The sequence below is a fragment of the Sorex araneus genome, chromosome 8 (genome assembly GCF_027595985.1).
Source record: "Sorex araneus isolate mSorAra2 chromosome 8, mSorAra2.pri, whole genome shotgun sequence".
NCBI classification, from domain to species: Eukaryota; Metazoa; Chordata; class Mammalia; order Eulipotyphla; family Soricidae; genus Sorex; species Sorex araneus.
The window spans coordinates 29,305,776-29,333,337 of record NC_073309.1 but is presented as its reverse complement, the minus strand read 5'-3'; the positions used below and the strand labels follow the sequence as shown (position 1 = coordinate 29,333,337).

The 27,562-nt window shown below is 53.5% G+C and overlaps 2 protein-coding genes across 4 annotated transcripts in view; both read left to right on the top strand.

Moving 5' to 3' along the window:
- NOD2 (nucleotide binding oligomerization domain containing 2) overlaps positions 1-13,256 on the top strand; it is a 32,076-nt gene extending 18,820 nt beyond the window's left edge. Inside the window, exons 6-11 of the mRNA XM_004600673.3 lie at positions 765-848; positions 2,118-2,201; positions 2,870-2,953; positions 7,097-7,180; positions 10,433-10,516; positions 12,135-13,256. Of these exons, the coding sequence (XP_004600730.2) occupies positions 765-848; positions 2,118-2,201; positions 2,870-2,953; positions 7,097-7,180; positions 10,433-10,516; positions 12,135-12,207 (493 nt within the window). The 3' untranslated portion in view covers positions 12,208-13,256. The remainder of the gene's footprint in view (positions 1-764; positions 849-2,117; positions 2,202-2,869; positions 2,954-7,096; positions 7,181-10,432; positions 10,517-12,134) is intronic.
- An 11,557-nt stretch (positions 13,257-24,813) lies between these two features.
- CYLD (CYLD lysine 63 deubiquitinase) overlaps positions 24,814-27,562 on the top strand; it is a 70,420-nt gene continuing 67,671 nt past the window's right edge. For 2 of the 3 annotated variants that reach the window (XM_055145233.1, XM_004600671.2), the window contains exon 1: positions 24,833-24,990. The gene's annotated coding sequence lies outside the window, so the exon portion shown is untranslated. Of the gene's footprint in view, positions 24,991-27,562 lie in introns of all 3 variants that reach the window. The other variant, XM_055145232.1, reaches the window with a different exon arrangement.

Below are 27,562 nucleotides of genomic sequence, written 5' to 3'. Positions count from 1 at the left end.
TGGCCGCTGAGAAAAGGGAGAGAGTGGGGGGCGGGGGGGGGGAGGTGTCTTTGTGCACTTCTCAGCAGCACAGAGATCTGGGAAGCCCCCAGCCCTGACTCCAGTGCCCAGTGCTCTGGGAACAGCCTGTGGGACTGGGCCTCCTCGGGGGCTCGCGCCCACCCCGTGCAGCACCAGGCCTTTGGTCTGAGGGCTGAGAGGCCCCTTCTCAGGAGGGACGAGTCGCTGTTCCCCGGGGGAGTGCTGTGAGCCTGAGCAGAGGGAGGCCAAAGGAGCTTTGGAAAGTGAAAGTGAACTGTTTCTAGGAAACGGGAAGTTGTGAGTGAGAGGTTCCGAGCTCTCAGCAGTGCCTGGGCTTGGCTGAAACCCCCCTGCAGTGCCTGCGTGAAGGCTCCCAGGACCCCCTCTCTCCCAACTGCCCAGCCCAGCTCTGGGGACCAGGCTCACGACACCTGCAGCCAAGGGCAGCCCAGAGACGGCGGGTGGGTTCGCTCCTGGCTCAGGCACCACGGATGTCAAGGCCAGGAGGACCAGGTGTGACTGGGAGTCACCCTCCCTCTAGGAGACCCCCTCCAGCTGGGACTCTGGCCACACCTGGCCACTGGGTGCAGGCAGCCCCGCCACCACCCCTGCCCCTTTAGCTGGCAGAGCGCAGTCTGGGAGCTGTGGGTGACGGAATGCCAGCAGCAGGCCCTGTCTGTGTCTGCAGCCTGAGGCTCAGGCGCCCTTCCCCTGGCTTCCCCCGCTCTTGTCTTCCCTTCCAGGCTGGGCAATAACCACTTCACTGCCGCGGGCGCCCAGGTGCTGGCCGAGGGCCTCCGAGGCAACACCTCCCTGCAGTTCCTGGGGTAGGTGGATGGGGGCCGAGGGGTAGCGGGAGATATAGGGGTCGAGGAACCTTCTTCTCCTGGAAACTTCAGACCCTGGGGGCAGCCCAGGCTGTAGAGGGGAAGCAAGGCAGGAGAGGAGGTGCCCGACGAGGAGGTTGGGGCTCAGGGCCGGGGAGGGGGAGGGCAGTGCCCCCCGGGAGTGGCAGGAAGCCCGCAGGCCCTTTCTGAGAGCTGTGCTTCATTTGTGCCTTTGCCCACACAGTGGGAGCCTCTAAGGCACCCCTTTGCCAGGGCTGCTCTGGGGGTGGGAACCTGGGAGAGGGAAGGAAGTGAAGAAGGAGGAAGAGTGGAGGCAGCAGGGGAGGGGGCCTCTCCGGGCCCTTCTGAGCTTCTGCTTGCGGTTGGCCTGGCAGGGGAGAGGAGAGAGATTTGGAGAAGGCGGAAGATGGCCCAGAGGGCAGAGCGTGTGTTTGGCCATCAGGAGCCCCCGAGACTCCCCACCCGTATATGGTCCCACGAGCACCGTACCAGGAGTAACCCCTGCACACATCACCGGATGTGACCCTAAAACAATAATAACCACCACCAAGTCAGAAGAGGTTTGGAGGGCAGCCCGCAGACCTCCAGGGGAGCCCCGCTCACAGAGGGGGTTTCCTTTGCTTGCCTGCTCCTAGGGCGCACCTCTGCCACCCCCTGCAGTCCTGCCCTGCCTTGTGGAAACCAGTTGACAAAACCCGAGTCCCAGAGCCCAAGGCGGTGGGCAGGAGAGACAGAGGGCGTGGCTTTCCAGCCCATTTCACAGGCAGGCAGGCGGGCGGGCAGGGGCCCCAAGCCCAGGGTGAGACAGGTGTGGGTCTCTGCTATTACCCGTCCTTGGAAGAAGAGCGCCTGGCGTTCACCTAGCGGGGCCCCGTCATCTGCGGGTCCCACGTTGGTTCTCAGGGCCTGTTTCTAGGCCTTTGACTATTCAGGGGCCACAGCCCCACGCCCAGAGCAGTGCCCACGCCCAGTCAGAGCTCAGTGTCCATGTACCCTCGGGCACGCGGGCCGTGCACATGCTAGGACGGCATCTCACAAGGCTGCCGAGATGCCTTAGTACAGTTTGGCCACCGCACCTCAAAGACAGAAGAAGCAGGACTGCCCAGCTCACGTGCCCCCGGGAGACCTTTCAGGGCTGGGGTCTGAGTGGGGCATAGAGAAGGGGCACACAAGAGGCTCTGTGACCACACCGGAAGCTCCCACCGACACAGAGGAACTCACTGACACGGATTTTATTGATCTTTTCAGGTTCTGGGGGAACAAGGTGGGCGACCACGGGGCGCAGGCCTTGGCTGAAGCCTTAGGTAAACACGAGAACCTGAAGTGGCTCAGGTAAGCCCCAGGGTCTTTCCTGCGGTTGGCACAAAGGAGGAGCTTGGGCGGGTTTTTTGTGTTTTGTGTTTTGACTACACCCCACCGTGCTCAGTACTTCCTCCTGGCCCTCTCTGCTCAGGAGTTAACTCCTGGTGGTTCTCAGTGGACCACGTGGGATACTGGGGCTTGAACCCAGGTCAGCCGCACGAGAGGCAAGCGCCCTCCCCACTGTCCTATCACTCCAGCCCTTAGCCTGGGGTGGAAGGGCTCTGCATCTCCTTTGCTCCCGACCCTCACGTGAGACCCCTGACGTTAGGCAGTCTGTTGGCAGTGGAGGGAGCACACTTGAGTCCCCCTGGGTGACTTGGCAATGTCCCTTTTCCGCTCAGGGTCTCGGCTCCGCTCAAGGTCTTGGCTCTGCTCAGGCTGGAGGCTGGGGCTGGGTCAGATGCGTGCTGTCCCACGGACCTGGGCAGCCCCTTCGCAGTGGCCCTCAGTGACGTTTGGGGAGGGAGCCCGGGGCTGCCTGGGTTCTGGTGACACGGCATTGTGGGTAGGGTCTGACGTGTAGCAGGCGAGGACAGTGACGCCCAGGGTCTTCCCCTATTGACTTACCTTGACGGTCTCCCCCTTCCGGCACTGACATGCTCTCACTCCCTGCCCCCCCTTCCCCCCGCCCCATGCAGCCTGGTGGGGAACAACATTGGCCGTGTGGGCGCGCGGGCCTTAGCACTGATGTTGGAGCAGACCATGTCCCTGGAAGAACTCTGGTGAGTGTCTTGTCTTTCCTGGCCTCACCCCTGGGCTGGGGTGACCAAGGGAGCCAGGCTGATGGGCTGCTTCTGTGCTTCTCTCTCTGTCCTGCACGTCATGGAGCTCGAAGACTCTGCCAGGGAGGTGCTTCTGCTTTTGGTTGATTTATCGTGGTTGGTTTGTGGGGTGCTCACTGCGTCAGTGTGGCCCGAGACTAAGAACACAGACTCCGAAAGTAGATAAAGGACCAAACGTGATGGCCTTTCAGTATCTATATTGCAAGCCATAGCGCCCCAACGCAGAGAGAGAGGGTATGGGGGAGATTGTCTGCCATAGAGGCAGGGGGAGGGCTGGGGAGGTGGTGGGGACATTGGTTGTGGAGAATGTGCACTGGTGGTGGGATGGGGTGTTTGATCATTGTATGACGGACACTCAAACCTGAAAGCTTTGTAACTGTTTCTCACAGTGACTCAATTAAAAAAAAAACAAAACAAAGAACAGACTCTGGGGGCCTAGTCTGTGGTGGGGGGTATCATGGTGGTGTGGAGCTCAGTGAGTGAAGCTCTTGCCTTGCTGGCAGGGGGCCACGAGTTCCATCACTGGGGTCAACCTGCACCCCAAGTGGTCCTAGTAACTCTGTTGTTTGCCCCCCGGACGCTCTGTGGAGAGTAATCTCCAGCTAGGTATGTGTAAGCATACCTGCGGGTCCCACGTTGGTTCTTAGGGCCTGTTTCTAGGCCTTTGACTATTTGGGGGCCACAGCCCCAAGCCCAGAGCAGTGCCCACGCCCAGTCAGAGCTCAGTGTCCATGTACCCTCGGTCGCGCGGGCCGTGCACATGCTAGGACGGCATCTGGTACACAAGGCTGCCGAGATGCCTTAGTACAGTTTGGCCACCGCACCTCAAAGACAGAAGAAGCAGGAAGGCACCATGGCCCTGGGGCGGGGAGATAGTGGGAGGGGCTGGAGAGCCGGCTTTGCATAGCGGAGACCCAGGGCCAGTCCTGGCATCAGAGGGTCCCCCAAGCATCACGGGGGTTGAGGAATCCCAAACCTAGAGTAGCACCAGGAGCACTGCCAGGTACGGATCCCAAACCATCAAACTCGTTACGTAAAAAGGGTGATGCCAAAGCGAGCTGGAGCGATAGCAGAGCAGGTAGGGTCTTTGCCTTGCACGCAGCCAACCCAGGTTCAATCCCCGGCATCCCCTATGGCTTCCTGATTACCGCCAGGAGTAATTCCTGAGTGCAGAGCTAGGAATAACCACCTCTAGCATTCACAGGAGTGACCCAAACCCCCCTACCTCCTCCGAAAAAAAGGGTGATGCCTTTGACAATTTCAAGTCACCCAATCCCTTGTAGGACTGTAGGTCAGTGAGGTGACAGCGTCCACAGAAGGAAGAGAAGCAGAAAAAGAAAAAGAACTTAGACCCCCGGCATCTCCAGGCTGGGTGTCCAGGTCGGCCGTGAGTGCACACGTGTTCAGTAACAAGAATCTCGGTGCTCCGACCTGCAAAGCGAGGCCAGTTCGGCTTCTCGCCAGAAACACTGTGAGAATGTAACGTCAGGGGTGGGTGGCGCTCCAGCCCCTCGAGACGAATATTCCTCGCTCTGCTGCCGCTCCAGTGACTCCTGACGCTTCGTGACTTCTGGGGGTGTGAGGCCAGAGTCAGTAGCACTGTGGCAGGTGGGGTGGAGTTTGGGGGAAGCTTAAAGCTGAACTCTGAGTCATACCTACACTATGCACTTGAAATCCCTTCCAACTTCTCTGTCCTTCAGCTATCACTGGTGTAGTCTTCTCCCTTTTTTCGGGAGGAGGGTGTGTGTGTTTATTTTGCAGGAGGGGGAGGGGAGCAGGAACTCTCTAGGTTGCAGGAGGCCCTGGGGCTTCCACCAGCAGTATACAAGACAAACACCCTAACCCTCCCTGCTGTGCTATCACTCGGGCCCCTCTGGGGCTCTATTTGGCCCAGTGGTAGGGGCATGAAAATTTGGGGCTCAGGCCTGGTGATTCGAGACTGCCAGGGCCCAGCACCCCAGTGGGTCCAGCATCCAAACCCACCACACCTGGTGGTGCTCGGGGGGCCACACAATGCTGGGGATCAAACTTGGGGTCTCTGCCTATACGGCACATATTCCAGCCCCTCCAAGTTCTCTCCTTGCCCTTGGATTAGGCTTTTTTTTGCCTTGGGGGCCACACCTGCTGTTGCTCAGGGTTTACTCATGGTTCTGTGCTCAGGGATCACTCCTGGAAGGCTGTGAGAACCACATAGGGTACCAGGAATTAAACCTGGGCCAATCATGTGCAAAGCAAGCCCCCTACCTCCTGCACGAATATTGCTCTGACCCCTGAATTAGTATTTTTTTTTTTAGCTTTTTGGGTCACACCCAACGATGCACAGGGGTTACTCCTGGCTCATGCACTCAGGAACTACTCCTGGCGGTGCTGGGGAGGAGACCATATGGGATGCCGGGGATCGAACCCAGGTCGGCCGCGCGCAAGGCAACCGCCCTACCCGCTGTGCTATCGCTCCGGCCCCTGAATTAGTATTTTTTATGACACATTTTGGAAAGTTTTGGGTCCAGAGCAATAGTTCAGTGAGTAGGGTGCTTGCCTTGCACATTGCTGCCCTGGATTTGATCCCCAGCACCCCCTAGGGTCCCTCTGATGTGGGTGGGTCCCCACAGGTGGCTCATGTGAGTCGGGAGGAGAAAGACGATCCCTTTCTCCCAATCTGCCTCTGCCACCCAGGACCTAGAGTTACTGGGTTCTTGTCTCACTCGCAGAAGAGAATTTTAGGAGTAGACAAGCAGTGAAGCAAGACAGAGTTTATTTGGAGGGTTTTTGAAAGTGTAGAGGGGGAGAGAATGAGAGAGAGAGCAAGAGAAAGAGAGAGAGTAACGTGCTCAAGAGAGAACGCGGGCTTCTCTGAGGGTGGCGAGAGCCCCTCACACATGCCAGCATTAGACAGGAAAGCATGAAAGTCACATCTCCAGAGGGGAGATGCAGGCGACACATGTCCTCGGGCACCACATGGGCTCGGGCAGCATATGCACGCCCTTCCTTTGTTCCAGGTGGCTCTTCTAGGCTCTTCTTGGGTTGTCTTGATCCGGAAGTTCTGGAATCTTCCTGGTAGAGGCCGAGGATTTGAGGAACTTCATGGGGAGGGGTCCAACCTCCTCAGGGTCCACTGCTGAAGGTCTTATCAGGTCTCTGTTTTCCATATCCACAGGGTGGATCAGTCTTAGAATTTTCCTCCGGAAGTTTTGTTGACCTAAGTTTCATTGACGAGGGTCTGTCCCTGTCTATCTGCCTGCATCACCTTTAACTAGGAATGATCCCTGAGCACAGAGCCAGGACTAAGCCCTGGGCATCGTTGGGTGTGGCCCCAAAGCAAAACATTTTGGGCAGTTCCAAATTATTCCTAGAGTTCGACAATAACAACATATATATTCTAATAAACAGAGAGCCTCGGAAGCCTATGAACAGGGTCCCAGAAATAAATTGAGTGGAGGACGGGCCTTGGCTGTTGGGCAGGTTCCCTGTGTCATAGCCTCAGTGGGTCTGTCTCAACACTGATCAGGCGCCCATGTACCAGGTCTCTTCTCTTGGGGGGTGGTGTGGGGTTGGTGGCAGAGGGCTGGTGTGGGGGTGGGGGGCAGCGGCCTGCTTGCACTATGTCCTGCCTCACTGCATGTGGTTCCATCCTGTGCTCTCTTTCATGTGCTAGGAGTCCCCGTGAAGGTGCAGGAGGGACCCACAGCAGCTCTCTGTCGGGAGAGCTGGTCGTCCTACCCCATCTGCCAGTTTCTCCTATTCCCTGGCCAGCTGGAGGTCACTAGCCACTGGACACAGCTGGGACACGTCATGTTCTCAGCAAGCACTGGGCTGCCCCGCAGGAAGTGGCGTCCCTGAGTGGGGCCAGAGGCCAATAGCTCCGGGGTCCCGGGGACAGGCGGGAGCTTGGTGGAGGTGTTGGGGGTACAGTCCCTCTCCCAGGTGCCCCTGCAGCGAGAACCCTTACCTCCTGCCCTTTCTGATCACACCTGGGCCGGCAGAGTGGCTTCTCCCGGCGGGGGGCATGTGGGCTAAGCTTTAGTGCCGTCACTTCCGCTCTCAGGGTTGCCATGCCAACTAGCTTCTCTTTCTCCTTCTTGCCAGCCTGGAGGAGAACCAGCTCGAGGACGAAGGCGTATGTTCTCTCGCTGAAGGGATGAAGAGAAACTCCAGTCTGAAAATCCTGAAGTAAGCCCTCCGAGGAGCCTGCCCGGGGCGGTACTGACCCGTCTCCAGAGGGGATTTCCCAAGCTCCAGCTAGAAAGCCGGGGGGACCCTCTGGTTCTCCTCAATGTAGACACGGAAACGGCTGCTGTTCACTTCCGAGGGACCGGCCCACCGGGCTCGGAGAGGAATGAGGCCAGCTGGGACAGGCCAGGCACCCCCAGACGGGGTCTTGTCAAGTTGCTTAGCCTGCTGGGGGGGTTCAGGACTGTTGGGGATCCAGAAGCTTGTCCCCAACACAGGACAGAGGCCATGTGTGTGGGTGTGTGGGGGTTAGCCCCCAGCTGGCCGTGCCTGCATGTTGACTTGTGTTCACAGGGTGTTACTCCTGGCTTGCCCTGTGCATGAACTGCGTGGCACCGGGAGCAGGTAAATAGACTCACAGGTGGAGGCGAGGCCATCCAAGTGAGCATCTCTCTGTGTTAGGGTGAGAGCTGGCAGACTATGGGGGTCCCAGACAGCATCTTCGATAGGATGGGTGGGCTCACAGGAAGTCCTCCTGCCACTGGCCAGAGCCCCCCCTGCCCCGCCCCGTGCATCTCTGGAGGTTCCCTGCACTCTGCAGCCAGGTGTCTGCTCACGTCATTTGTCCTTGTCTTCATCCCCTTCCCCCATGTGTGCATAGAAGCAACAGGGGCTCCTGACAACGCCCACCCTGTGTAGGAGCTCTTGGGAGCACCCAAGGGAGAGGGGGGAGAGCGTCGTATGGTCGTATGGGGCCTGGCTCACATTATTCTTAAGTTCTCATGGGGAGAGAACGAGCAGGTGAACAGACTCGTGAGGTCGTGTACGGGGGGCAGTGAGGGAGCTGAGGAGAATTCAGAGGGAAAGTCGTGGGGCAGGGGTGCTGGGCAGGACAGTGGCTGGGGTGGCCTTTGGCAGGGCCCCCACGAGAAGCTGATATTGATGGAGTAGCCAGAGGTTCCCTGGGGCTGGGTCCCTGGAGAAGTGCATGCCAGGTGGGTGGACGGGATGGCGGCAGAGGCCCGGGAGAGGCCCAGTTGGGGGGCCCTGGAGACCGGGAGGAGAGCCGCGAGGTGGGCTTGCGGCGGAGGGTGCATGGCTCCGAGGACTCTGCACCGGGGGGGAGATGTGGGTTTTCTCCTTGGGCACGAGTCGCTGTGGGAGTCCCGCACCGGGGCAGTAAGGATCGTCTGGCTGCTCTGCGCAGATGGGAGTGGGGAGACGGAGGCGGGAGAGAGCCACGAGGACCCCGGGGCTGCCCAGGCGGGCGGTGGAGGAGGCTGGCATCGGAGAGGGGGCAGTGGGAAACTTGGTGAGGAGTGGAGGCATGGGGGAGGGGGTAGAGGGCCAGGTGGGTGGGCTACTGGTGGTGGATACTGTCCCTCGTGGAGGGCCCAGCTGGTGCCTGTCACGGGCTGGGTATGTGCTGCCCGAACTGGCACAGTCCCCACCTGATGCCAAAAGTGCCATTCAGAGGGACTGCAGGGCACCATCCTACAACCCCCCCTCCGCCTTGCTCCGAGGAGGGTGGCAGCTGCCCTGGCAAGCAGGACCCGAGAAGTGCCCCCTGGCTTTCGCAGACAGGAGGCAGCTGTGTTCCAGGAGAGGGCAGCCCGCCATCCCCACTGCTGCCAGCCCGCCATCCACTCCGGCAGTCCTTGTTTGCGTTGCTTGGGGGTGGGGGTGGGGGCTCAGGCGTTACCATATGTTTGGGGAAACACTTGCATGTGTCACTTGGGTGAAACAGCCAGGAGGCGGGATTAGTCAGATCTGGGACAACACGCCTAGGATACAGGTCCCGGGACCCCCCCCCCCGGGGGTGCCGCAGACCAGGCCCTTGTGCCTGATGTATTGCCACAGACACACTCACAGACGGGGCCTGCCCCCTGCCACATTGTTGCAGAGTCTGTCTCATTCTGTGTCCGCATCTCCGGCCACTTCCCTTTCAGAAGCGAGGCTTTCTCACGAGCAGGAAGCAGCCCAGGCCTCTTTTTCTGGGCATCTTCACCGCCAGCCGTTGGTTGGAGAGGGGTCTGGAGCCCGCAGCCTGCTGAGACCGGCCCCCAACACCAGATCCTCTCAAGGAGGAGAGCCCCAGTTGCTCCCCGACCCCTTGTGTGTGGGGGGGGTGGGGTGGGGAGCTGTCATGGGCTCCTCCTCCCACCAGGTGCTCTGAGGATGTGGGAACCCGCTGGATGTGGGGATCTCGGAGCAGCCCAGCCCCCCCCCCAACCCCCATTAGCATTTCCTGATGGTCACATTCGAGAAGTGCAGGCTGGGTGAGGAGGGAAGACAGTGAGAATTATCTAAAGTTGGGGCTGCAGTGATAGCATAGCAGGTAGTGCATTTGCCTTGCACGCGAATGACCCGGGTTCGATTCCCAGCATCCCATATGGTCCCTGAGCACTTCCAGGGGTGATTCCTGAGTGCAGAGCCAGGAGTAACCCCTGTGCATTGCCAAGTGTGACCCAAAAGAGCAAAAAAAAAAAAAAAAAAGAATTATCTAAAGCAGTTTCCACCAGTGCCTATGCTGCCCCCCACATCCTGAAATCATGGGTTGGGGGGAATGACCCGCTGGTATGACTATGGGAGGGGCCGTTTGATCCCTTGAAGGTAGCTTTCCAGGGGGCTGCTGAGTGGCCCCCCCTTTTGTTTGGCCAAGATGCCGGTTGGCCAACTAAGTTTGGGACCCTTCGCTCTAGAGGGTAAAGCAGTGAGCAGAAGTGCCCCTTCAGAGGGCCTGGCTCTTTCTCGGGGCCCCTCACCCCTGGCCACCTCCCCCCTGCTTCTTCCATCCGTGTTCTGGCACCCACAAGGCTCAGATCAAAACTGCTCTTTGCTCTTCATTGATTGTTTTCTATCAGTGGAGTCAGGGCCACATACATTGGAGTAGCTGTTTTGAGGCTCCTTCCATGAGGTGGGGCCTCTTTTAGGCCCGTGTGACTGGTAGTGGCCATCAGGGCCAAATCTCTGGCAGTCGGACGAGCAAACGGAACCCAGGACCCCTGGTGCTGACACCTCTGTGTGATAGCGCCGTCCGTCCGCAGGGAGCGGGTGATAGGCTCGGCAGAGGAGCCTGGCAGGTGGCAGCAGGGGGCTCCTCTGCCACCCTAGACATAGGCATCTGTGCAGGAGCATCCGGGATCCCTCCAGAGACCCGCCACTGGGGGGGGGGGGTGCCTCGTTCCCCGGGTCCCATCCCCAGAGCTGAGCTTTTCTGCAGCTGTGCTTCCTCTTCCTCTGTCTCTCCAGGCTGTCCAACAACGGAGTCACCCACCTTGGGGCCACAGCCCTCCTGCAGGCGCTTGAAGAGAACGCCACCCTCCAGGAAGTCTGGTAGGCTCCCAGCAAGCCTCCTCTGTTGCAGGGGGTGGGTGAGGAGGGGGAGAGGGGTGCTCAGAGCTATATCCAGCTCTGTGCTCCTGGGGACACGGGGGCGCTGGGCATCAGCCTGGAATCTCCCAAATCCAAGGCCTGTGCCCACTGAGCCATCTCTTTGCCCCCCACCATGAGTTCTTACTGCAGGTGCTGGAGCAGAGGTGGGCATGGGGGCGGGGGGCGGGGTGGGGAGGTTGAGACAAGGATTCGAGAAGAAGAGAGCTGAGTTTCTGCCTTTACAAGCCCAGCCTGCAGGATCTGCCCCTCTGCCCTTCTGGATTCAAGTTCCTCGGGGTAGAGTCTATCACATGACGTAGCCAAGATGATAGAATTCGAAGCCATGTTCCTGCCCATATTTGGAAATGCACTAAGTCGCCACTCAGAGCGGTACCCTTTCTCCTGCCAGGCATATTTATGGCTCAGATCATCCCCGAAAGGTTTGCCTGGGTCTAACATGCTAGATAAGTGAATGTCACCATACAGGTCCAGGCACTGGGCAAGAAAGTGAGCTGAAAAACTTAAGAGAAACCTCTGGAAAAAAAAAAAATCTGGACTTGTGGTGTAGATCCAAAGCCCTGTCTGTTCTGCCCTTCCATGGAAAAGGACAGCAGGTTAGGGAAGCCGAGGAAGGCCCCTGGCCTGCTTTGTGTCAGCCTGCCTCTGCTCTGCAAACTTCTGAACCCACTTTTGACATGCGGATTTATCCAGTCATCAAAAAAAGCCCCCCAGGGCCGGCTGGGAGGCTCAGCAGTGGGCTCACTTTTGTATATGTGAGGGTTTGATTCCCGGCATCACAAAAACAGCCAGCACCAACAAAAGTCTGCCCAGGCCATAGTACAGGGGGCAAGGCAGGCTCCTGGGCACCCTGCATGGTCCTTTGACCTCTGCCAGGGGTGACCCCTGAGTGCAGAGCCAGGGTTGAGGCCTGAGCCCTACTGCATGTGCCCCCTCCCCACCCCCCCAAAAAAAATTGTCCAGTCAGTAGCATTTGCAGGTTTCGGATACAGCTGAGAATCAAGATTCTGAGCACTGCCTGGTGATGGAGTGTGGGTCCTCCCTGGAGCCTGGAGGTCCACAGGCCCAGCAGAGAGTGTGCGTTTGGCTTTGAAAACCGCCGGCATCCTCAAAGACAGCACATTCTGTGTGTGTGTGTGTGTGTGTGTGTGTGTGTGTGTGTGTGTGTGTGTGTGTGTATGTGTATGTGTGTGTGTGTGTTCGCAGAGCTATGAGGGGGCAAGCGGGCCAGCTCCAGTTGGTATTTTAAGGCTTCTGATGTTATCTGCGGCCCTGTTGTCCAAACTGGGGAGCCGGCAGGATGTGCTCATCACATTCTTGACCCATCCTGCTGTTGCCTTAAAAAGAATCGCCAGCCCCAGGGAGTCGGGGCAGTGGGCGGGGTGGGGCGGGGGACAGTGTGGACTCTCCCTGCAGTCCCCCTGGCTCGGTTCCACCCGGCGCAGTGGGTCCAGCAGCGCAGAGCTCTGTCGCGGGGGCGCCCGCCGCGGCCCCCTGGGTCAGGTTTAGGAAGCGTCTGCCCTGCGTCCCGCCCGCTCACACCTCTCTGCTGTCTCCGCAGGCTCCGAGGCAACGCTTTCTCCCCGGAGGAGCTGGAGAGGCTCAGCCGCCAGGACACCAGGCTCTTGCTTTGACCACTCCGGACCGGCCGCTCACGAGAGCCGTGAAGCAAGCAGGAGCCCAGAGGCTGGACTGCCCGTGGCAGAGCGGAGTGGCAGCATGGGCAGGGCCTCCGCGCTGACCAGGGGGCACCCTCAATCCAGCTTGCCCCTGGCAGCATAAGGGGCACTAGTCCCCCTCATGGCCCACGCCCGGTCCTGCCGTCCAGTGTGCTCCGAGGCTCATCCAGAGAGAGGCCGCCAGCGGATGGGACAGGGCGGGCGGCCGGCCGGCCGGGGCTGGTGCTGCAGAGACCACGCGTGCTCCCCCAGCTCCTCGCACGCACGGAGAGCTGCCTGCAGCCACGCCTCAGCCCACGGCCCCCAGCCATGCTGTTCCTCCATCTGCTTCCCCTGCAGCCCGGGCAACCGCGCTGGCCCTGCCTCCGTGGAGGCTGAGGATTGAGAAGGCTGCTCCCTTCTCAGCGCTGAAGCCTCCTTTCTGGCCTCCCACCCCAGGAGGTGGGGGGGAGGCACCCCACCTGTTCTTCTTTCTGGTACTAAAGACAGTGGGGGATCACGGACATGGTTCCCGAACCCATCCCTCATTTGCAAGCAAAACCAGGACCACACTACAGCAGATATTCTCTCAGGAGGTCCCTTTGCAGTGAAGTCAAATCTGCTCCAGTTAACCCTTCGGGAACTACTGACCATCCAAATGCAGCTTTAAAAAAAAAAAACAAAAAAACCTGCAGCTGGGTTGGGATATTATTTATTTTTTTAAAGTTTTAATTATTATTATTTAAAAAATTTTGTTGACCTGGAATTTTGGATGGACTCCATGAGGTCAGGGTCTTCCCAAACGTGTTCCTCAGACACATTGCACAGTCCAGAAGGCGATAGGTTGTAAAGTTATGGACCCGAGAGGTTTGCAGGGACAGCATCAAATGCCTTTCCCTGCGAAGCCCATATTTTTCCTCCATTTTTCTAAATGATGCTGGTTGTAGCTTGTGCAAGCTGTCAGATGCCGCACACATGTACTTGGAATATTGTTTGTGAAAATTGGTAAATATTTTTGTAAGCCACTTTGTTTTATTCTCCCAAGTTTTTATTTTTTTAAGGGAAAAACGTGACCAGGGATTTTTATGTTCTAAATTCTCACAGAGGAGAGAACGATTGAGTCACCAAAGTGATCTACGGTGTGACCAAACATTGAAAAATGTTCTTGAAAGTTGTCAAATATTAAAGTACAGTTTGCTGCTTGAAGGATAAAAACGATGTTTTCCATCAGATAGTGTATTGCTTAAGGCAAAAGCAATTCTCAGACATAACCTTGCAATCAAAACACTGGTGCCTTTGGCTTAGAGCAGTTGCTTCCACCTTCCCCCCACCCCCACCCCACCCCCATCGGAAGCTGTAGTCCAGTGGGTAGGGCGTTTGCCTTGCACATACATGGTGCACCTGGTTTTGATCCCCAGCATCCCATTTGGTCCACTGAGCACTGCCAGGAATAACCCCCGAGCATTGCCAGCAGTGTCCCCAAAACAAACAGACAAAAGTCCCCCCAGTAACCCCTTGTGGGATGTAGAACCTGTGTAGCAGCCTGGAGGGCCCCTGCAAAGGGCTGCACCTTGAACCCTGCTCCAGTTCTCTCTTGGTGAGTGAGTCCAGGAGGCTTTCACTGGAGAAGACCGGGATGGATGGAGGTGCAGCCAGGAGCCTGGGAGAACAAGTCCCTGGGCAGGCCTTGTGAAGTAGTTCATCCGTAGCTGCATCCAACGTGCTGGGGCTCAGGTGAAAGGTTTTGTGTGCTCCTCGGTTTACTAAGTGCGGTGGCATCTCCTCAGGCCTGTGTGTGAGCACGTCTGTGGCATCTCTCGGTTGCTGATGAACTCTGACCAGACTGTTGTTCCCCATGCAGAGAGGTAGGAGGAAGATGGAGATGGGCCTGCTTGTCTGAGGAGTTAACACAGCCACCCCGCTGCAGAGCTCTCTCTCTCTCTCCCACGGTGCCCTCATCCCCCTTAAACTCACTCCGATCCATCAGGGCACTAGGTGGAGGAACAAAGCAGACAAGGGTCCTGTTCTCGCGGGACCCTGGTGAGGGGAGAGAGCGAGGCAGGCCAAAATCAAGTACACTCAAAAATAATATGAAATGTAACCCCTTGCTGTGCAAGAGAGTTGATAATGCATCAAGACAGAGGGAGACCTGTAGGTTGGGAGTTGGTCAGGGACACGTTCTGTGAGGTAACAGGTAAGGGCGACCCCAAGAATGAATGGGACTAGCGGAGAGTGAGAGGAAAGGGGGAACCATCTGGGCCGAAGCAGCAAGCTCTGCAGAGCCCCCGCCTCAAGGAAGAACACGGGCTCTGATGGGGGGGGGGGGGGGGGAAGGCGCGGCGAACCCAGGCAGCTCCTGGTCCTGTGAAACTGTGAATGCTGCGTGATTCGGCAGGAGGACCTTGAAAGGTGTGAAGGAGGATCTCGAAGTGGAGGAGATTATGCTAAAGGATCGGAGACCCTGAGTGACAGTCACAGATGCCATAAGAGAGAAGCAAAGGCGGATTTGACCCAGAGCTAGGCAATGCGGCCGTTCAATCAGTGGCTTCTGCCACTGGCTTTGAAGCTGGGGCAAGGGGCCGATGGTCCAAGGGATGCAGCTCTGAAGTTGGAAAAGGCAAGACCAGATTGTTTTCTAGAATCTCTGAAGGATGTCTAGCTCTGCTGCAATTTTTTTTTTTTTGGCTTTTTGGGTCACACCTGGCAATGCACAGGGGTTGCTCCTGGCTCTGCATTCAGGAATTACTCCTGGCGGTGTTTGGGGGTCCATATGGGATGCTGAGAATCGAACCCGGGTCAGCTGCGTGCAAGGCAAATGCCCTACCCGCTGTGCTATTGCTCCAGCCCTCTGCTGCCATCTTGACTCTAGCCTATTTTAGCCTTTTGGTCTCTGGCACTGTTAGAGAATTAATTTGTCACTCTAAGTCACTGACTTGGTAGTATTTTGTTATAGCACCCATAGGAAATGGATGTAGTGTGTTTGAGGTGAGTGAAGGGAAGAGAGTTATGGTATGGGTTTGTGGAGATACGGAGGTAGGGTCAATCAGGAAGAATCCATTAGTCGTGATTAATATGTGGGGCTTGGTTTTAGGACAATGGAGAGCTACCAGAGAATTCTAAGGAGGGGAGCCAGGACATAGCTGCAGTATGGTAGATCACATTTGCTCCTGGACGGAGAAAGAACTAGAATGCATAGGTGGGAGTGAGTGAAAGAGGGAGTGGGCAGGGGATCGAAGGTGGTGCCTTGGAGGTGGAGATGAAGGATGAAATCCGGAGTCAACGTTAGATTCTCAAGGGATTCCTTGCGGATTGAATGAGAGGGATAAGGAAAGGGGGAGAATCAAGGTTGGATGACTCCAATATCTGTGACTTGTATAATGAGCACTGGGGAAGACGGTGTTTGGGTGAAACATGTTTGGATGTGGAGAGAACTTCCAGTTTGCACCCTCCAGGGGCTAAATGAAAAGCCAATTAGGGCCATAAAGTTATAGTGGGATCTGGAGTTGGTGGGAGCTCATCCTTGTCCACAAGGGTGTCCTCAGCATGAAAGAAACGGGGTACAGGGGCCTGGATGGCATCATCACAAAAAGAGCGTGGGCTGGGAGATAGCTGAAGCCCTGAAACTCATGCCTAGTACCAGGCCCTGAGTTCAATCCCTGGCACCACCATAAGAAAGCTTAAAAAAGAGTAAAATGAGGGTGGTGGGAGGGATACTGGGATCATTGGTGGTGGAAAATGGGCACTGGTAGAGGGATCATTGTATGACTGAAACACAAGCACGGAAGTTTGTAAATCTGTAACTGTACCCCAAGGTGATTCACTAACAATTTTTTTAAATTGCCTGTGTCACTGTCACCTCTTTGCTCATTGATTTGTTTGAGCGGGCACCAGTAACGCCTCTCATTGTGAGACATGGGACCCATTAAAAAAAAAAGAGAGAGGATGAAAATACATAGAGGTTATGGAGAACATTCTCTGACTTGGAGATTTGTTCTCCTTTCTACCTGAGATGTGTACTCTAGCTGAGTGCTCTCAGCTCTCCCCCTCTCTGGAGAAGCCCATGCTCTCTCTTGAACAGGGGACTCTCAGTCTCTCCCCACTACATGAAGCAATCTTCACCCCCTTATTTGTCTCCTTCTGAAATCAGTTTTGTGAGAGAAGATGACGCTGGAAAACCTGTTTGGACCTCAGGGTTGCCTTTTGTTTTCCTGCAAAGAGTAATTCCTCTCTCCAACCTGAGTCTACGGGTGAATTTGAGAACTGGAGATCCGTTTCCTCACTGTGTACATCGAGTGGACTTTAGGTATGGCCTCAGGGTGCCCAGTGGAGCTGCTAGGATATTAGTGTCCATGCCGCATAGATGCTCGTGGAAGATTTCACTGGTCCCAACCCTCCCGGGGATTTCCCTGGTGACCCAAGGTACATCCAGCAAGGACATGGGAACACTCTTTTGTGGCGGCTGCTTCCCTCTCTCCCCACTTTACCTAAATCACCTGCAATATTTGGCGAGGTAGCCAGAAGTCATGGGACCGACACCATAATTCATAAGCACCCAGGAGATCTACTTCTTTTTGGGGGGCCACTTCACCCACTTACCACTTTCCTTTGCTTCGTTGTGCTCTATTCCCTCGCTGGAAAAACCTGGATTCTCTTGAGCAGTTTTCTTTTCTCTCCCTTTAAGTAAAATGTCTTTCTTTTTTAAAATTGACTTTACTTTATTTAAACACCATCACTTACGAAGTTGTTATAGACACTCAATGTTCCAATAACCAATTCCCGCCACCAGTGTGACCTTCCCTCCACCACTGTCCCCAGTTTCCTACCTACCCCCAAACCTGTCCCCTGAGCAGACACACAATAATTTATTTTATGTTGCCTGTTACAACTAAATGGCTAATGGAATTATCAAAAATTATTTTACTAAGATAAAATTTGTGACCATTGTTTTATCTCACCAGAGGGTCATTACATCCTTACCTGAGGGCTTAGTTTGTTGCTAGGGGAGTCTCCTGTGTCACTGTTTTTGTTTGTTGGCCTTCATTGGCTTCTATCTTACTTTCCCATCTCATTTGCTGTGCTCCTCCTGGGTGTCAGTTCTGTGGAACTGGGAGGTGTTGTATAGTCATGTATGCAGGCATGCGTTCCACACCAAGGTCTGTAGAACTGGGCTGATGAGTCTACATGGAAACTCTGGGATGCAGGTGTGGCTGCTGAGGTTTCTGGACATATGGGGGTAAATACCTCAGAGTTTCAGCCAGAAAACCAACGGGTTTGGTTTGGCAAGTTAATCTGTAGCGCATTCAATGTGCTAGGATGTGGAATTATCAAAAGTTCTGCATTCATTGGTTTGGCATCTCTGCAGAGATTAGTTGTGAGGCAGTGGAAGTGGGCTATGGGCTTGGTGGCATCGGTGGGGTGCGGTGCAGCTGCTGGGACTTTGGCAGGGAGGGGACTCGGCCTGCCCGCTCCGGAGAATGGCCCCAGAGTTTGTAGGCACGGACCATGGACCTGAGAATTTTTGCAGCTTGGCTTGCACCTCTTCTAAGATTAGTTGTGAATCTGCAAAACTGGGCAGCATGGGTGTGGCTCATAAATAAAATTTCTTCACGGAAATAAAGGTAAATAGATCTGAAACTAGAGGGACGATTGAGACTCGAGAGGACTTAAAATAAAAAAACTTATGTTAAATTAGAAAAAAATAAAACTGACATTTATTAATTCTGAGTTTGAAAATGTTTATTTGTTTTGGGGCCAAATAAATGGTGGTGCTCAGGGCTTACTCCTGGCTCTGTGCTCAGAAATTACTTCTGATGCTGCTCATGGAACCATATGAAGTGCCAGGGATTGAACACGTGCCAGGCAAGTGCCCTACCCTCTGTACCATTTCTCTGGCCCCTTCAAGTTCGCTCTTAAAGAGGCTTTGTGAAAGGAAGAGCCCTTATCCAAGGGCAGACACATTCCAGATTTGTGACTAAGAATACCTCATTGTTCATTTTATTTTTTCCTTCTGGCAGGGGGGAGGGAGGGGTCAGGTCACACTCTATGGTACTCAGGGGCTACTCCCAACTCTGTGCTCAGGAGTGACTCCTGCATGGCACTGGGGAACAATTTGTGGGGTCAGAGATTGAACAAGGGTCAGCTGCATGCCAGGCAAGTGTCTTCCCTCCTGTACTATCTCCCCGGGTTGTACCTCATTCTTTTGTATACAAAAAAAAAAAAAAAGGAATATAGAGCAGAACATTTTTCAGAGAGCCACATACTTGAGCTCTAGTCAGTTTGGAAAGAAAAAAAAATATATATCAATTTAAGGTTTTTCCCCCCAGAGTGCCAAAACAAGATGCTGAAATGAATCCACCCCACAGAAATGTGGGAGGTGGAATCACATTCCAAGCTGGCTGAGTTGAGACTAGAACATTGGTGCGTTATTGCACCAACACATCTTCACGCCTCCTTCCCCAGGAAAGATGGGTGCAGCCCGCAGGGTGAATGAAACATGCCCCAGGCATGGCCCTGGCCTGAGAGACCATGGGAGTCTCAGAGTCTTGGCCGCCGAGAGTGGAGTTAAGGTGAGCCCCAAGGGCAGGAACCCAGCTGGAAGCCTGTGGAGTTTCTCCCAGAGAATTACGTAGGGAGAAACTACAGCTGTGCTGACTGGCAAGATCTTTGGATTCCCCCTTTTTGCTCTAAATTTAATCCCAATTTATCATCACCTCCAGAATCATCCACACATCCTAGCTCCCCAAGCACCACCGACAGCCAGAAAATTCTTCCTTTTAGGAGCACTGTATCTCTGTTCGTCCTGGGTCGACTCCTGCCTCGACATTTCAAGTCCATGGTCCCCTCCTCTCCACCTTCTCTCTTCCAACTCTGAGACCCTTCAGGGCCCGCCCTTGCCTGATTTCTGCATCGGTCTCCTGAAAGTCTCCCTAGTTCTGCCCTTGATCCTTGGTGTGAGCCCATCTTACAAGTCAGATCCGCCATTGCTTTGGTCTAAACGCCCCAGGACTTCCTTCAGGTGCAAGGTGAAAGTCAAGACCTCCAGCTGGCCTGGATCAGCCCTTTTTTTTTTTCTTGAGATTTGCCACACAATGTCCCCTTTCTCTGCACTTAGACTCTCTAGACTCACAGGTTCTTGCTCTTTTTTTTTTTTCTTTTTGGGTCACACCCGGCGATGCACAGGGGTCACTCCTGGCTCTGCACTCAGGAATCACCCCTGGCGTTGCTCAGGGGACCATATGGGATGCTGGGAATCGAACCCGGGTCGGCCGAGTGCAAGGCAAATGCCCTACCCGCTGTGCTATTGCTCCAGCCCCAGGTTCTTGCTCTTTTTGTTTGTTTGTTTGGCTTTTTGAGTCACACCCAGCAATGCTCAGGGGTTACTCCTGGCTCTGCACACAGGAATCACTCCTGGCGGTGCCTGGGGGGTGGGGGGACCATGCGGGATGCCAGAGATCAAACCCAGGTCAGCCGCGTGCAAGGCAAATGCCCTCTCTGCTGTACTATTGCTTTGGCCCCAGGTTCTGTTCTTGCTCTTCTCTCTCTCTCTCTCTCTCTCTCTCTCTCTCTCTCTCTCTCTCTCTCTCTCTCTCTCTCTCTCTCTCTGTCTCTCTGTCTCTCTCTCTCTCTCTCTCTCTCTCCCAGGGATGGAACCCACTTCTCCTGCATGTAAGACATTCACATTATCATTGAGCCACACCCCCAGCTGCTTCCAGACTTCTTATCTATTTCCTCTTAGGGGAACACTCTTGTCAGTATGGTGCTCGATGCAGAGTAGGTGCTGAGTCAAGTGGTGGTGGAAACACTGACACTCAAAGGACAGAAAGTAGAAATTGGGATAGATTAGATGAACAAATCACTTTTCCCCTGGACATCCTGACACCGTTAGTTAAATCTTTTAAGGGAGGAAGGTTTCCCAGGACATGACGTTATTCTTAATGTCTAAACGCTCCAGATGGGATTTCTGGCCTCACTCAAAGGACCTAAATGAAAAGCATTGAATCCCTTTCTCTATGTGGGTTTTTCAAATCACCCAGATAACAGCAAATAATACCAACAGGAGAGCCTGGATTTATTATTTAGCTGGATTAGTTTTAAGATGATTAAAGTAATCCCTTTCAATGTATCCAAAATGTTTTTAGGTGACTAGAATCAAAGCTTCCAAATAGAATGTTCAATTGCTTGTGGGTTTTTCTCTTGTTTAGACATCTTGAGCCATATCAAGTCATCAGTTTGTGGAAATGCACTAGCTATGGTGGATTAGGGCTGCACAGTGTACTTGCCTATGGCCATGACCCCTCCCTGAGTTTAGAGCCCCTTCTGCTGGGCTTAGTCACTGGTTAGTTTGGAAATGGCTCAAACCACCAGAGGCTGAATGAAGGAACGCCTGGAAGCTGCCATTTGCTGAGATGAGGAAGACGGAATGACTGTGTCGAGTGTGTGAATATAAGGGGTTCACTTTGGCTGTGCGGGGGGGTGGGGCGTAGGGGGGTGCTGAGTAGGGAAGAGGATGTAAAATGAACAGTGCACTTGGGGAGGTTGGAAGTAGGAGGTGGAATCTGGAAACCATTTAGGAAGTAAGAAGCAGGGTCTGATCAATAGCCATGACAAATGCTCCTACGGTTTGGATGAGCCCTGATGTGGCTTAAAGTCATGGACTCCTACATGGCTGCCACGTGACCAAATCTTGCTCATTTCAGTGGCTCTTGTTGGGATGGTTGCCAATATAGAGATAGAGGAGCCCCCGTAGTGGCACGGGGAAAGGCACCGCTGGAACCCAAACCAACCCAAAGACATAAAGACCTTTGAAGTATAAGAGCAATCTGAGCATCCCCAAGAACCTTTTCTATGCATAGTTCCAGGCCGACATCATCTTCTGCATTCCCCCCCCCCCCACCCCAAACCAGGCTCCAAAGCTGGAATAATGGCTGATCCTGCCCATGCTAAGAACATCCAAAGACTATCCAACAGTTCTAAGCTTTTCCCTTTGACAACACTCTAGCAACTTTTGGGGGAGAAAGATGCATACTTCTCCATTCCTAGGGTTATCTGCATCTCTGCATGAGATGGGTGATCTCTCCACTCTCTGAGGTATCCTCCATCTTGGGGATTCCCCAGTAGCTCTACTTGGCTCTCTCCTCAGGAGCAGCCACACTCTCTCGAGCACGAAGACCTCTTTCCTCCCATATTTCCCAAATAAACATACATGACTTCCCTCTCCATCCCCTTCCTGAAATTCTTTTCTCCAGAGGAAGGTGATGGACAGAGGCCAGGATTGATTTTTCTTGTTCTGGTTCCTGCCTGAGTGTGGTGGTCCCGTCCTGTCCAGCAGGGAGGACCCTTCGTGGGACTGAGAAGGGGACGCAGCCGAATGAACAGATGCAGAGCCAGAAGGAGGAGGAGAGAGAAAGAGCGTTTATTCTATGGCAGTTACAGTATTTATACCTCTCTGCTGGGAGGAGGTGGTATGGTATGCATGCCGGAGACCCCCAATAGAAATGCAGGGTGTGACATGGGCGTTAGCTAGTGATAAACAAATGGTGATAGGATAAGATCAGTAAGATCAGGAGTGGCAACCTTGCTACAGGAATTTAAGTAAGCCTCTGTTTAATCAGAAGATAAGAGCCAAGCTTTGTAAAATGGCTCCCTATACCTGAGTTCCATGGTCCTCCCAGAAATTGTGTGGGAGGGACTAATTTCCCTGCTGTGAAGATCAAGTGGAATTCAGGTACCATCTGATGACTGCTGTGGGAGCTGGTGAGGCACGAGCTCTAGACCAAGCAGGTGCTCCAAGGGGATTGTGCCACGCTCACCCTCTCAGGCACATCCCTGGTGACCCAGGTGGGAAGAAGGAAGGCAGACTCCCCTTTCGAGGCTGCCACCTCTCCTTCCCCACTTTACATAAGGGGCCTACATATTCCTATCATATGCAAGAAAGGGGGGCTGTGGGATGGTCTGGAATCAGTTAACTGCTCTGCTTACAGTCCTTCAAAGACCTCCAATGGCTCCTAGGATAAAGATCATCACCTGAGCCCAACAAAGACACTCCTTGGCCACCTTCTATAACCACATATTCTGTGCCCTGCCTCTTTCACTTCCTCTTTCAGAATCAAAGCCCCCAGAGAGAATTTTCAGTTGAGCATGGGGTTTCCCCTTGTTTAGAGATCTCGAACCATCAGTTAGTGGAAATATGCTGGATAGGGGCTGCACAGCATGCATGCATGTGGCCATGTCCACTCTAGGTGGTCCTGGAGATTAGAGCTCTTCCTGCTGGGCTTAATCATTGGTTGGTGGGAAATGGCTCAAACCAGAAGCTGAATGAAGGAATGTTCCAATTCCTTTAGGACATACACATTCCTGTTCCCTTTGTCTGGGTGGCATCCAAGCCTTTAGACTGCAGAGACTGCCTCTATGCTTAGAATTGAAACATCACATGACAGTCATTTACCGTCTGCCTTCCTTGTCTGAGGGCAAAGGTGATATCTCTGCTTTAATCTGTCAGGTTTCCTGGAATCTTGTCAGAAACTCAGGATTGGATGCATAAAGTCAGAGTGAGACTGAGGGGGACAGGTGTGATGGATAGACAGAGGTTATCAGCACCCATAATAAAAATTAGAGATGGACATATCAAAAACTGCAAATAATAGAGCCATGACATGATTTCCCTCCCTCATGTTATCCCCTGGCAGAAATTCCTTTTCTTTGGGAGTCTAAATACAGCTTCAGTATGATTTTGAAGACTGAGTTTTGGGCAGTGATGGATGACCAATGGGTAGGAGATGCTAGTGGAGATAAAACCCATTTATCAGCTGTGACATCGGGAGACATTTTGGGGGACAGCCAGATCCCACTGTCTGACTCTGAGGATGTCAGAAGGACTTAACAAGGGGTCACAGCTAGTGAGAATGAGAGCCCTGCCAAAGAAGAGGGGTAGGCAGTACCAAATGCCATCATAAGAAAGGACATAAGATACTCTGGTTCAGGAGTGGCTAACTGAAATGCCTTCTTCCTAGCCAGTAGACAACATAATTGAGAAAACAAACTAAAATAGGGAAGGGCAAGGAATCTGGCAAACTAGATAAAGGAACAGTACCTATCTAAAAGGATTCAAAACCTTTCTCTCCAACTCCACTTTCTTTTCTCCCTGCTCCTTCTCAATGCATGGATTGAGAGAAAAACAATCTTCTGGGTGACATTTTCTGCCAAACAGTCAAACTGTTTTCTGAGTCCTTCCAACTCTGTTGAAGAGTCTAGATCTAGGAGGAATGTTGTTGATTAAGGCCACATTGCAAATCAGATCAATTTATTCCCTACTGTGGTTTGTTTTTGAAGCCTGGAAAAGGAACCAGAGGACTACGGAGGAACAAGAGTGGGTTGAATCTTAGATTTTCAAAGGATGTTCGTCTTATTCTGGTTATTTATGGCACAGAAGACAGGTGACCTGTTCATTAGTGCCATTAGTAATCGTGCATATGATTTCTTATTGGTTTAAATCCTCCAGATCTTCAGAAATATGCTGCTTTGCATGAGGGAAACTCTAGTGATTAAACACACACACACACACACACACACACTCATACACACCTCTTCCTTTCTTTCTATTAATCACCTCCTATAATTGGTACTTAAAATGTCAAAGGAGAAGGAATTAATTAACAAGAGCAACCAGTACAGCAAGGCATGCTGCAAAGCTCTGGGACCGAGTATAAAAAGCACGTCCTTAAATATTTTGAGCACTTTTGGGAATCAGAAGCCTCCCTTCTAATTGAAAGATCCTTAACTACAGCCTAAGTCCTGGCTGGTGGCCAGGGGTGCAATGCTGAGTGAGTCTGTGAGCGGAAATCCCTTCTTTGCCACCTCTGGTAGACTGATCTTCCAAACAGAGATAGCTGACAAGAGCAGCTCAAAACCAGGCGAGGGTTCAGACCCATCCGAAGGAGATGAAGAGATCTAACACTGACCGTGCTCCTGCTGTCAGAAACTCTACACCTGCTATTTCACAACGTTCTTTAAGGCCGGTGATAGGATTATCTTCATTTTCCAGAGAAGTAAATTGAGTCTCAGCGAGGATGTAAGTGTCCGTGCCACGAAGGGTTACTCATAGCGCAAAGAATCCGAACTTAGGTTTAATTCTAAAGTTGTGCGCTTTCATGAACTCTTGTCATCCAGTTCCCAGCTCCCTTGTGAACTGCTCTCCACCCTACCCACGAGCTCTCAGTCTGCAGGAGTTTTGACAGCTAAACCAAGAGCCAAGACCCGGCATGGGAGAAGGAACGGGGCGCTGTAGGGAGTGCCGCCCCGCCTCCGGTGTCAGCCAATGGGGACGCGGCACCCGCAACCATTCAGCCAATCATCCATAAGTCCCCGCCCCCACCCCCGCACCTCCGTCCCTCCCCTCTCGCTTTCCCTTTGGCTCGACCGAGCTTGACAGAGCGGAAAGTCCCTTCAGGCCGCTCCGGGCTGTCAGCCATTGGAGGAAGGTCTGTCACGGGGAGGACCAATCAGAGCGCGCCCAGGCTGCGCACCTCGAGCTGCCATTGGCTCACCAGGCTGCTGCCCCCTCCACCCCCGCTCCCGCTCCCCCCGCCCGCCACCCGGGGCGGTCCGGAGGCGGGGCAGGTGGGGGCGGGCCCAGGTAGCAGGTTCGGCTGCGCTGGGGCTCGCGCGTCGGAGGTAAATACTAGGGCGGTGGTGTGGGGCGCCGGGGCGGACCCCGGACGCGAGCTGGAGACGCCGGGGAGAGGGTGTGCACGGCCGCCCGAGGTGAGTGTGCGGCGGCCGGGCGGCCGGGCTGGCGAGCGGCGGGCGGCCGGTCCCCCCCCCGGCGCCCCTGCCCGGCCTCTGGGCCCCTGGCGCCCGGGCGGGCGGTCGCCGGGCCCTGGGCGCCGGCTGACCCGTTAGGTGCCCCGGCTCGGAGCTCGCCGGGCCGGCGGGAGACTGAGTCCGCTGACGTCAGTACGGCTCCCCGGGCTCCCACAGCACCCCCTGGGCCTGCCTGAGCTGGAGATCGAGGGTGGGAGGGGGTGGCCGCCGGCGGGACCTCGGAGGAAGCGAGGACTTGGGGTGCGTGCAATGCACGAAGAACATCTCCTCCTCCCTCCTCCCCCCCACACCCCTGCCCCTGTCTTTGCAGATGGGGAAACTGAGGCACGGACCGCCGGCCGGCTCGCTGGGGGGTCCCGCTTGTCACCGTGAACTCCGGGCAGCTAGCTCTAGGACTTGGATGCGGTGGCTGAGAGCGCTCGTGTTTGTTTTTTTTTTTTTTTTTGGAGGTGTCTCAGGCTCCAGGAAGAGCACTTGGGGTTCTCTGGCCTTGCTCATGGCGTGTTCTGCTTTTTCTTTCAGTTTCCCCCTTTCGCGGGTGAGCATGGTTTTGCAAAAACAACCCGGAGTTCTTTAGCTAGAAGGTGCGCGCGGTGGAAACTAGGTATTTTTTGGTTTTGTTTTGTTTTGATTTTTCTTCATCGGCTTTTAATTAAAAAAAAAAAATTTTTTTTTAAAAAAATTTTTGTGCTTAAAGATCGGTCCGAGGGGAAGGGTGGGGGAAATCTCGAAGTCTTGAAGGAAGGCAGTGTGAGCTGGGTCAGCTGCCCGGTGGTTTCCGTCGTCGCAGTCTGCATCTTTCTGCTGGGTGGAGGGTTGTCTGTCATCTTCCAGCCACCGAGCCGGGGGTCGCCCAGCGCCCATCCACTCTGCTCCCTCCCCTCTGAACTCCCAAGCCCGGAGCATCTGAGCATCTTCGTAACTGCTGGTCCTTTCGTGGTCTTGGCATCGGGAGAGAAACGCGAGCCTGGAGGGAGTGTCGGTTTTCTGCACACCCCCCTCCCTGCACTGCTCGCACCCCGCCCCCCCCGCCCCCCCACCCACCGAGTGGCCCTTAGAATTTAGCCTGCCTGTTCACACAGGGTAGTGGGTGGATTGAACTAAGAACAGTAGTAGGAGAAAATGATTCTTGTGGAAGTTCATGTACTGTGAATGTTGACAACACCCAGAACATTCTCTAATGTTCTGCTGCAATTTTTAAGTATGCTTGCAAAGGGGGGTAAAAAAAAAAAAAGCCTGTCTTTGAATGGCAACTTTTTTGAAGAGCTGATAAGGAACACTTGTTATATAAAGCAGCAAGCTTTCAGCAGCAGTGATTTTTTTCTTTTTCTTTCTTTTTTTTTTGTGGTTCTGCCTGGTCTAAACTGTGACTTGGTTGGATTTAGGGATGTCTTTGACGCAAGAAGAAAGGAGTTATTGTCCTGTTCTTCCCTCGGGTGATTAGACCTTAAATTTGTTGAGATCGTCTCTCACCACGGCTGTACATTTACAGGCATCAGTCATAGTCATATGAACCTCAAAACAAGTTTTCATGATTGCGAAACCGTCTTTGTTTGTTTCTTCTGCTTGTAATAAGAAGTGATGTGCAAATCAACCTTGTGTATAGTATAGCTTTCGAGAGAGCTGTAGAATTAGTGTAGTGATTTAATTTAATTAGAATGATTAAATATTCCTAATTCTGGAGTCTGGTCTTTTTCTTTGAATGAGGAAAACGTTTTTCATCATTTCAGCAATTAGGATAAAGAAATGTGATTTGGGCTTCCACTGTTAGTACCTGTCACTCATTCATTTCTTCACAGTTCAGGCATTAGAATTAGAAAGATGAAGGCCTGGGTCTAGACCGTGTCATAGTGTACCTTTAGTATTTTTTTGACGTTGATGCAAATGTGGGAGCCAGAATATGTCTGTTCTTTCATGTCTCACCTGTTTCATGGGCTGGATATTTGTGTAACTGGTTATAAATCAATCTCGAATTAATTAAATTAAACTGCTTTTACTGATCATGGAATCTCTTTCTCTTAGCCAGTCTAATATTATTTAGGGATACAGCAGCTTGTTCTGTTGGTGGGGGATATTGTTCTTAAAATGGTAATCTAACTTTTAGAGTTTTTTTTTTGGGGGGGGCATCCCACATGTCTTCTTTCTTTGCTATTCACAGAGACTGACATATTTGACATTCATACAGGTGCAGCATTTCAGCATGGTAACTTTTATTCCTCTAGCATCCTATGGTTTTTTTGAATAAGTCATCTCAGGAGAGGTAATGTGTTCTTTGTGAATTTAGTGAATATAGTTAAGATTGTTTATTCAGTGATACAATTTGAAAACCAACATATAACTTGAGACCCAAAATGACATATCTTCTGGAAATTAACCATTGCCAATTTGATGTAGCTAAATGCTGTTTATTTATTGTTATATTTCTAATGCAGTAATTATAACCTCTATTATTGTTGAAGGTTTTGGACCACACCAAGTGGTGTTCAGGGCTTAATCCTGGCTCTGTGTTCAG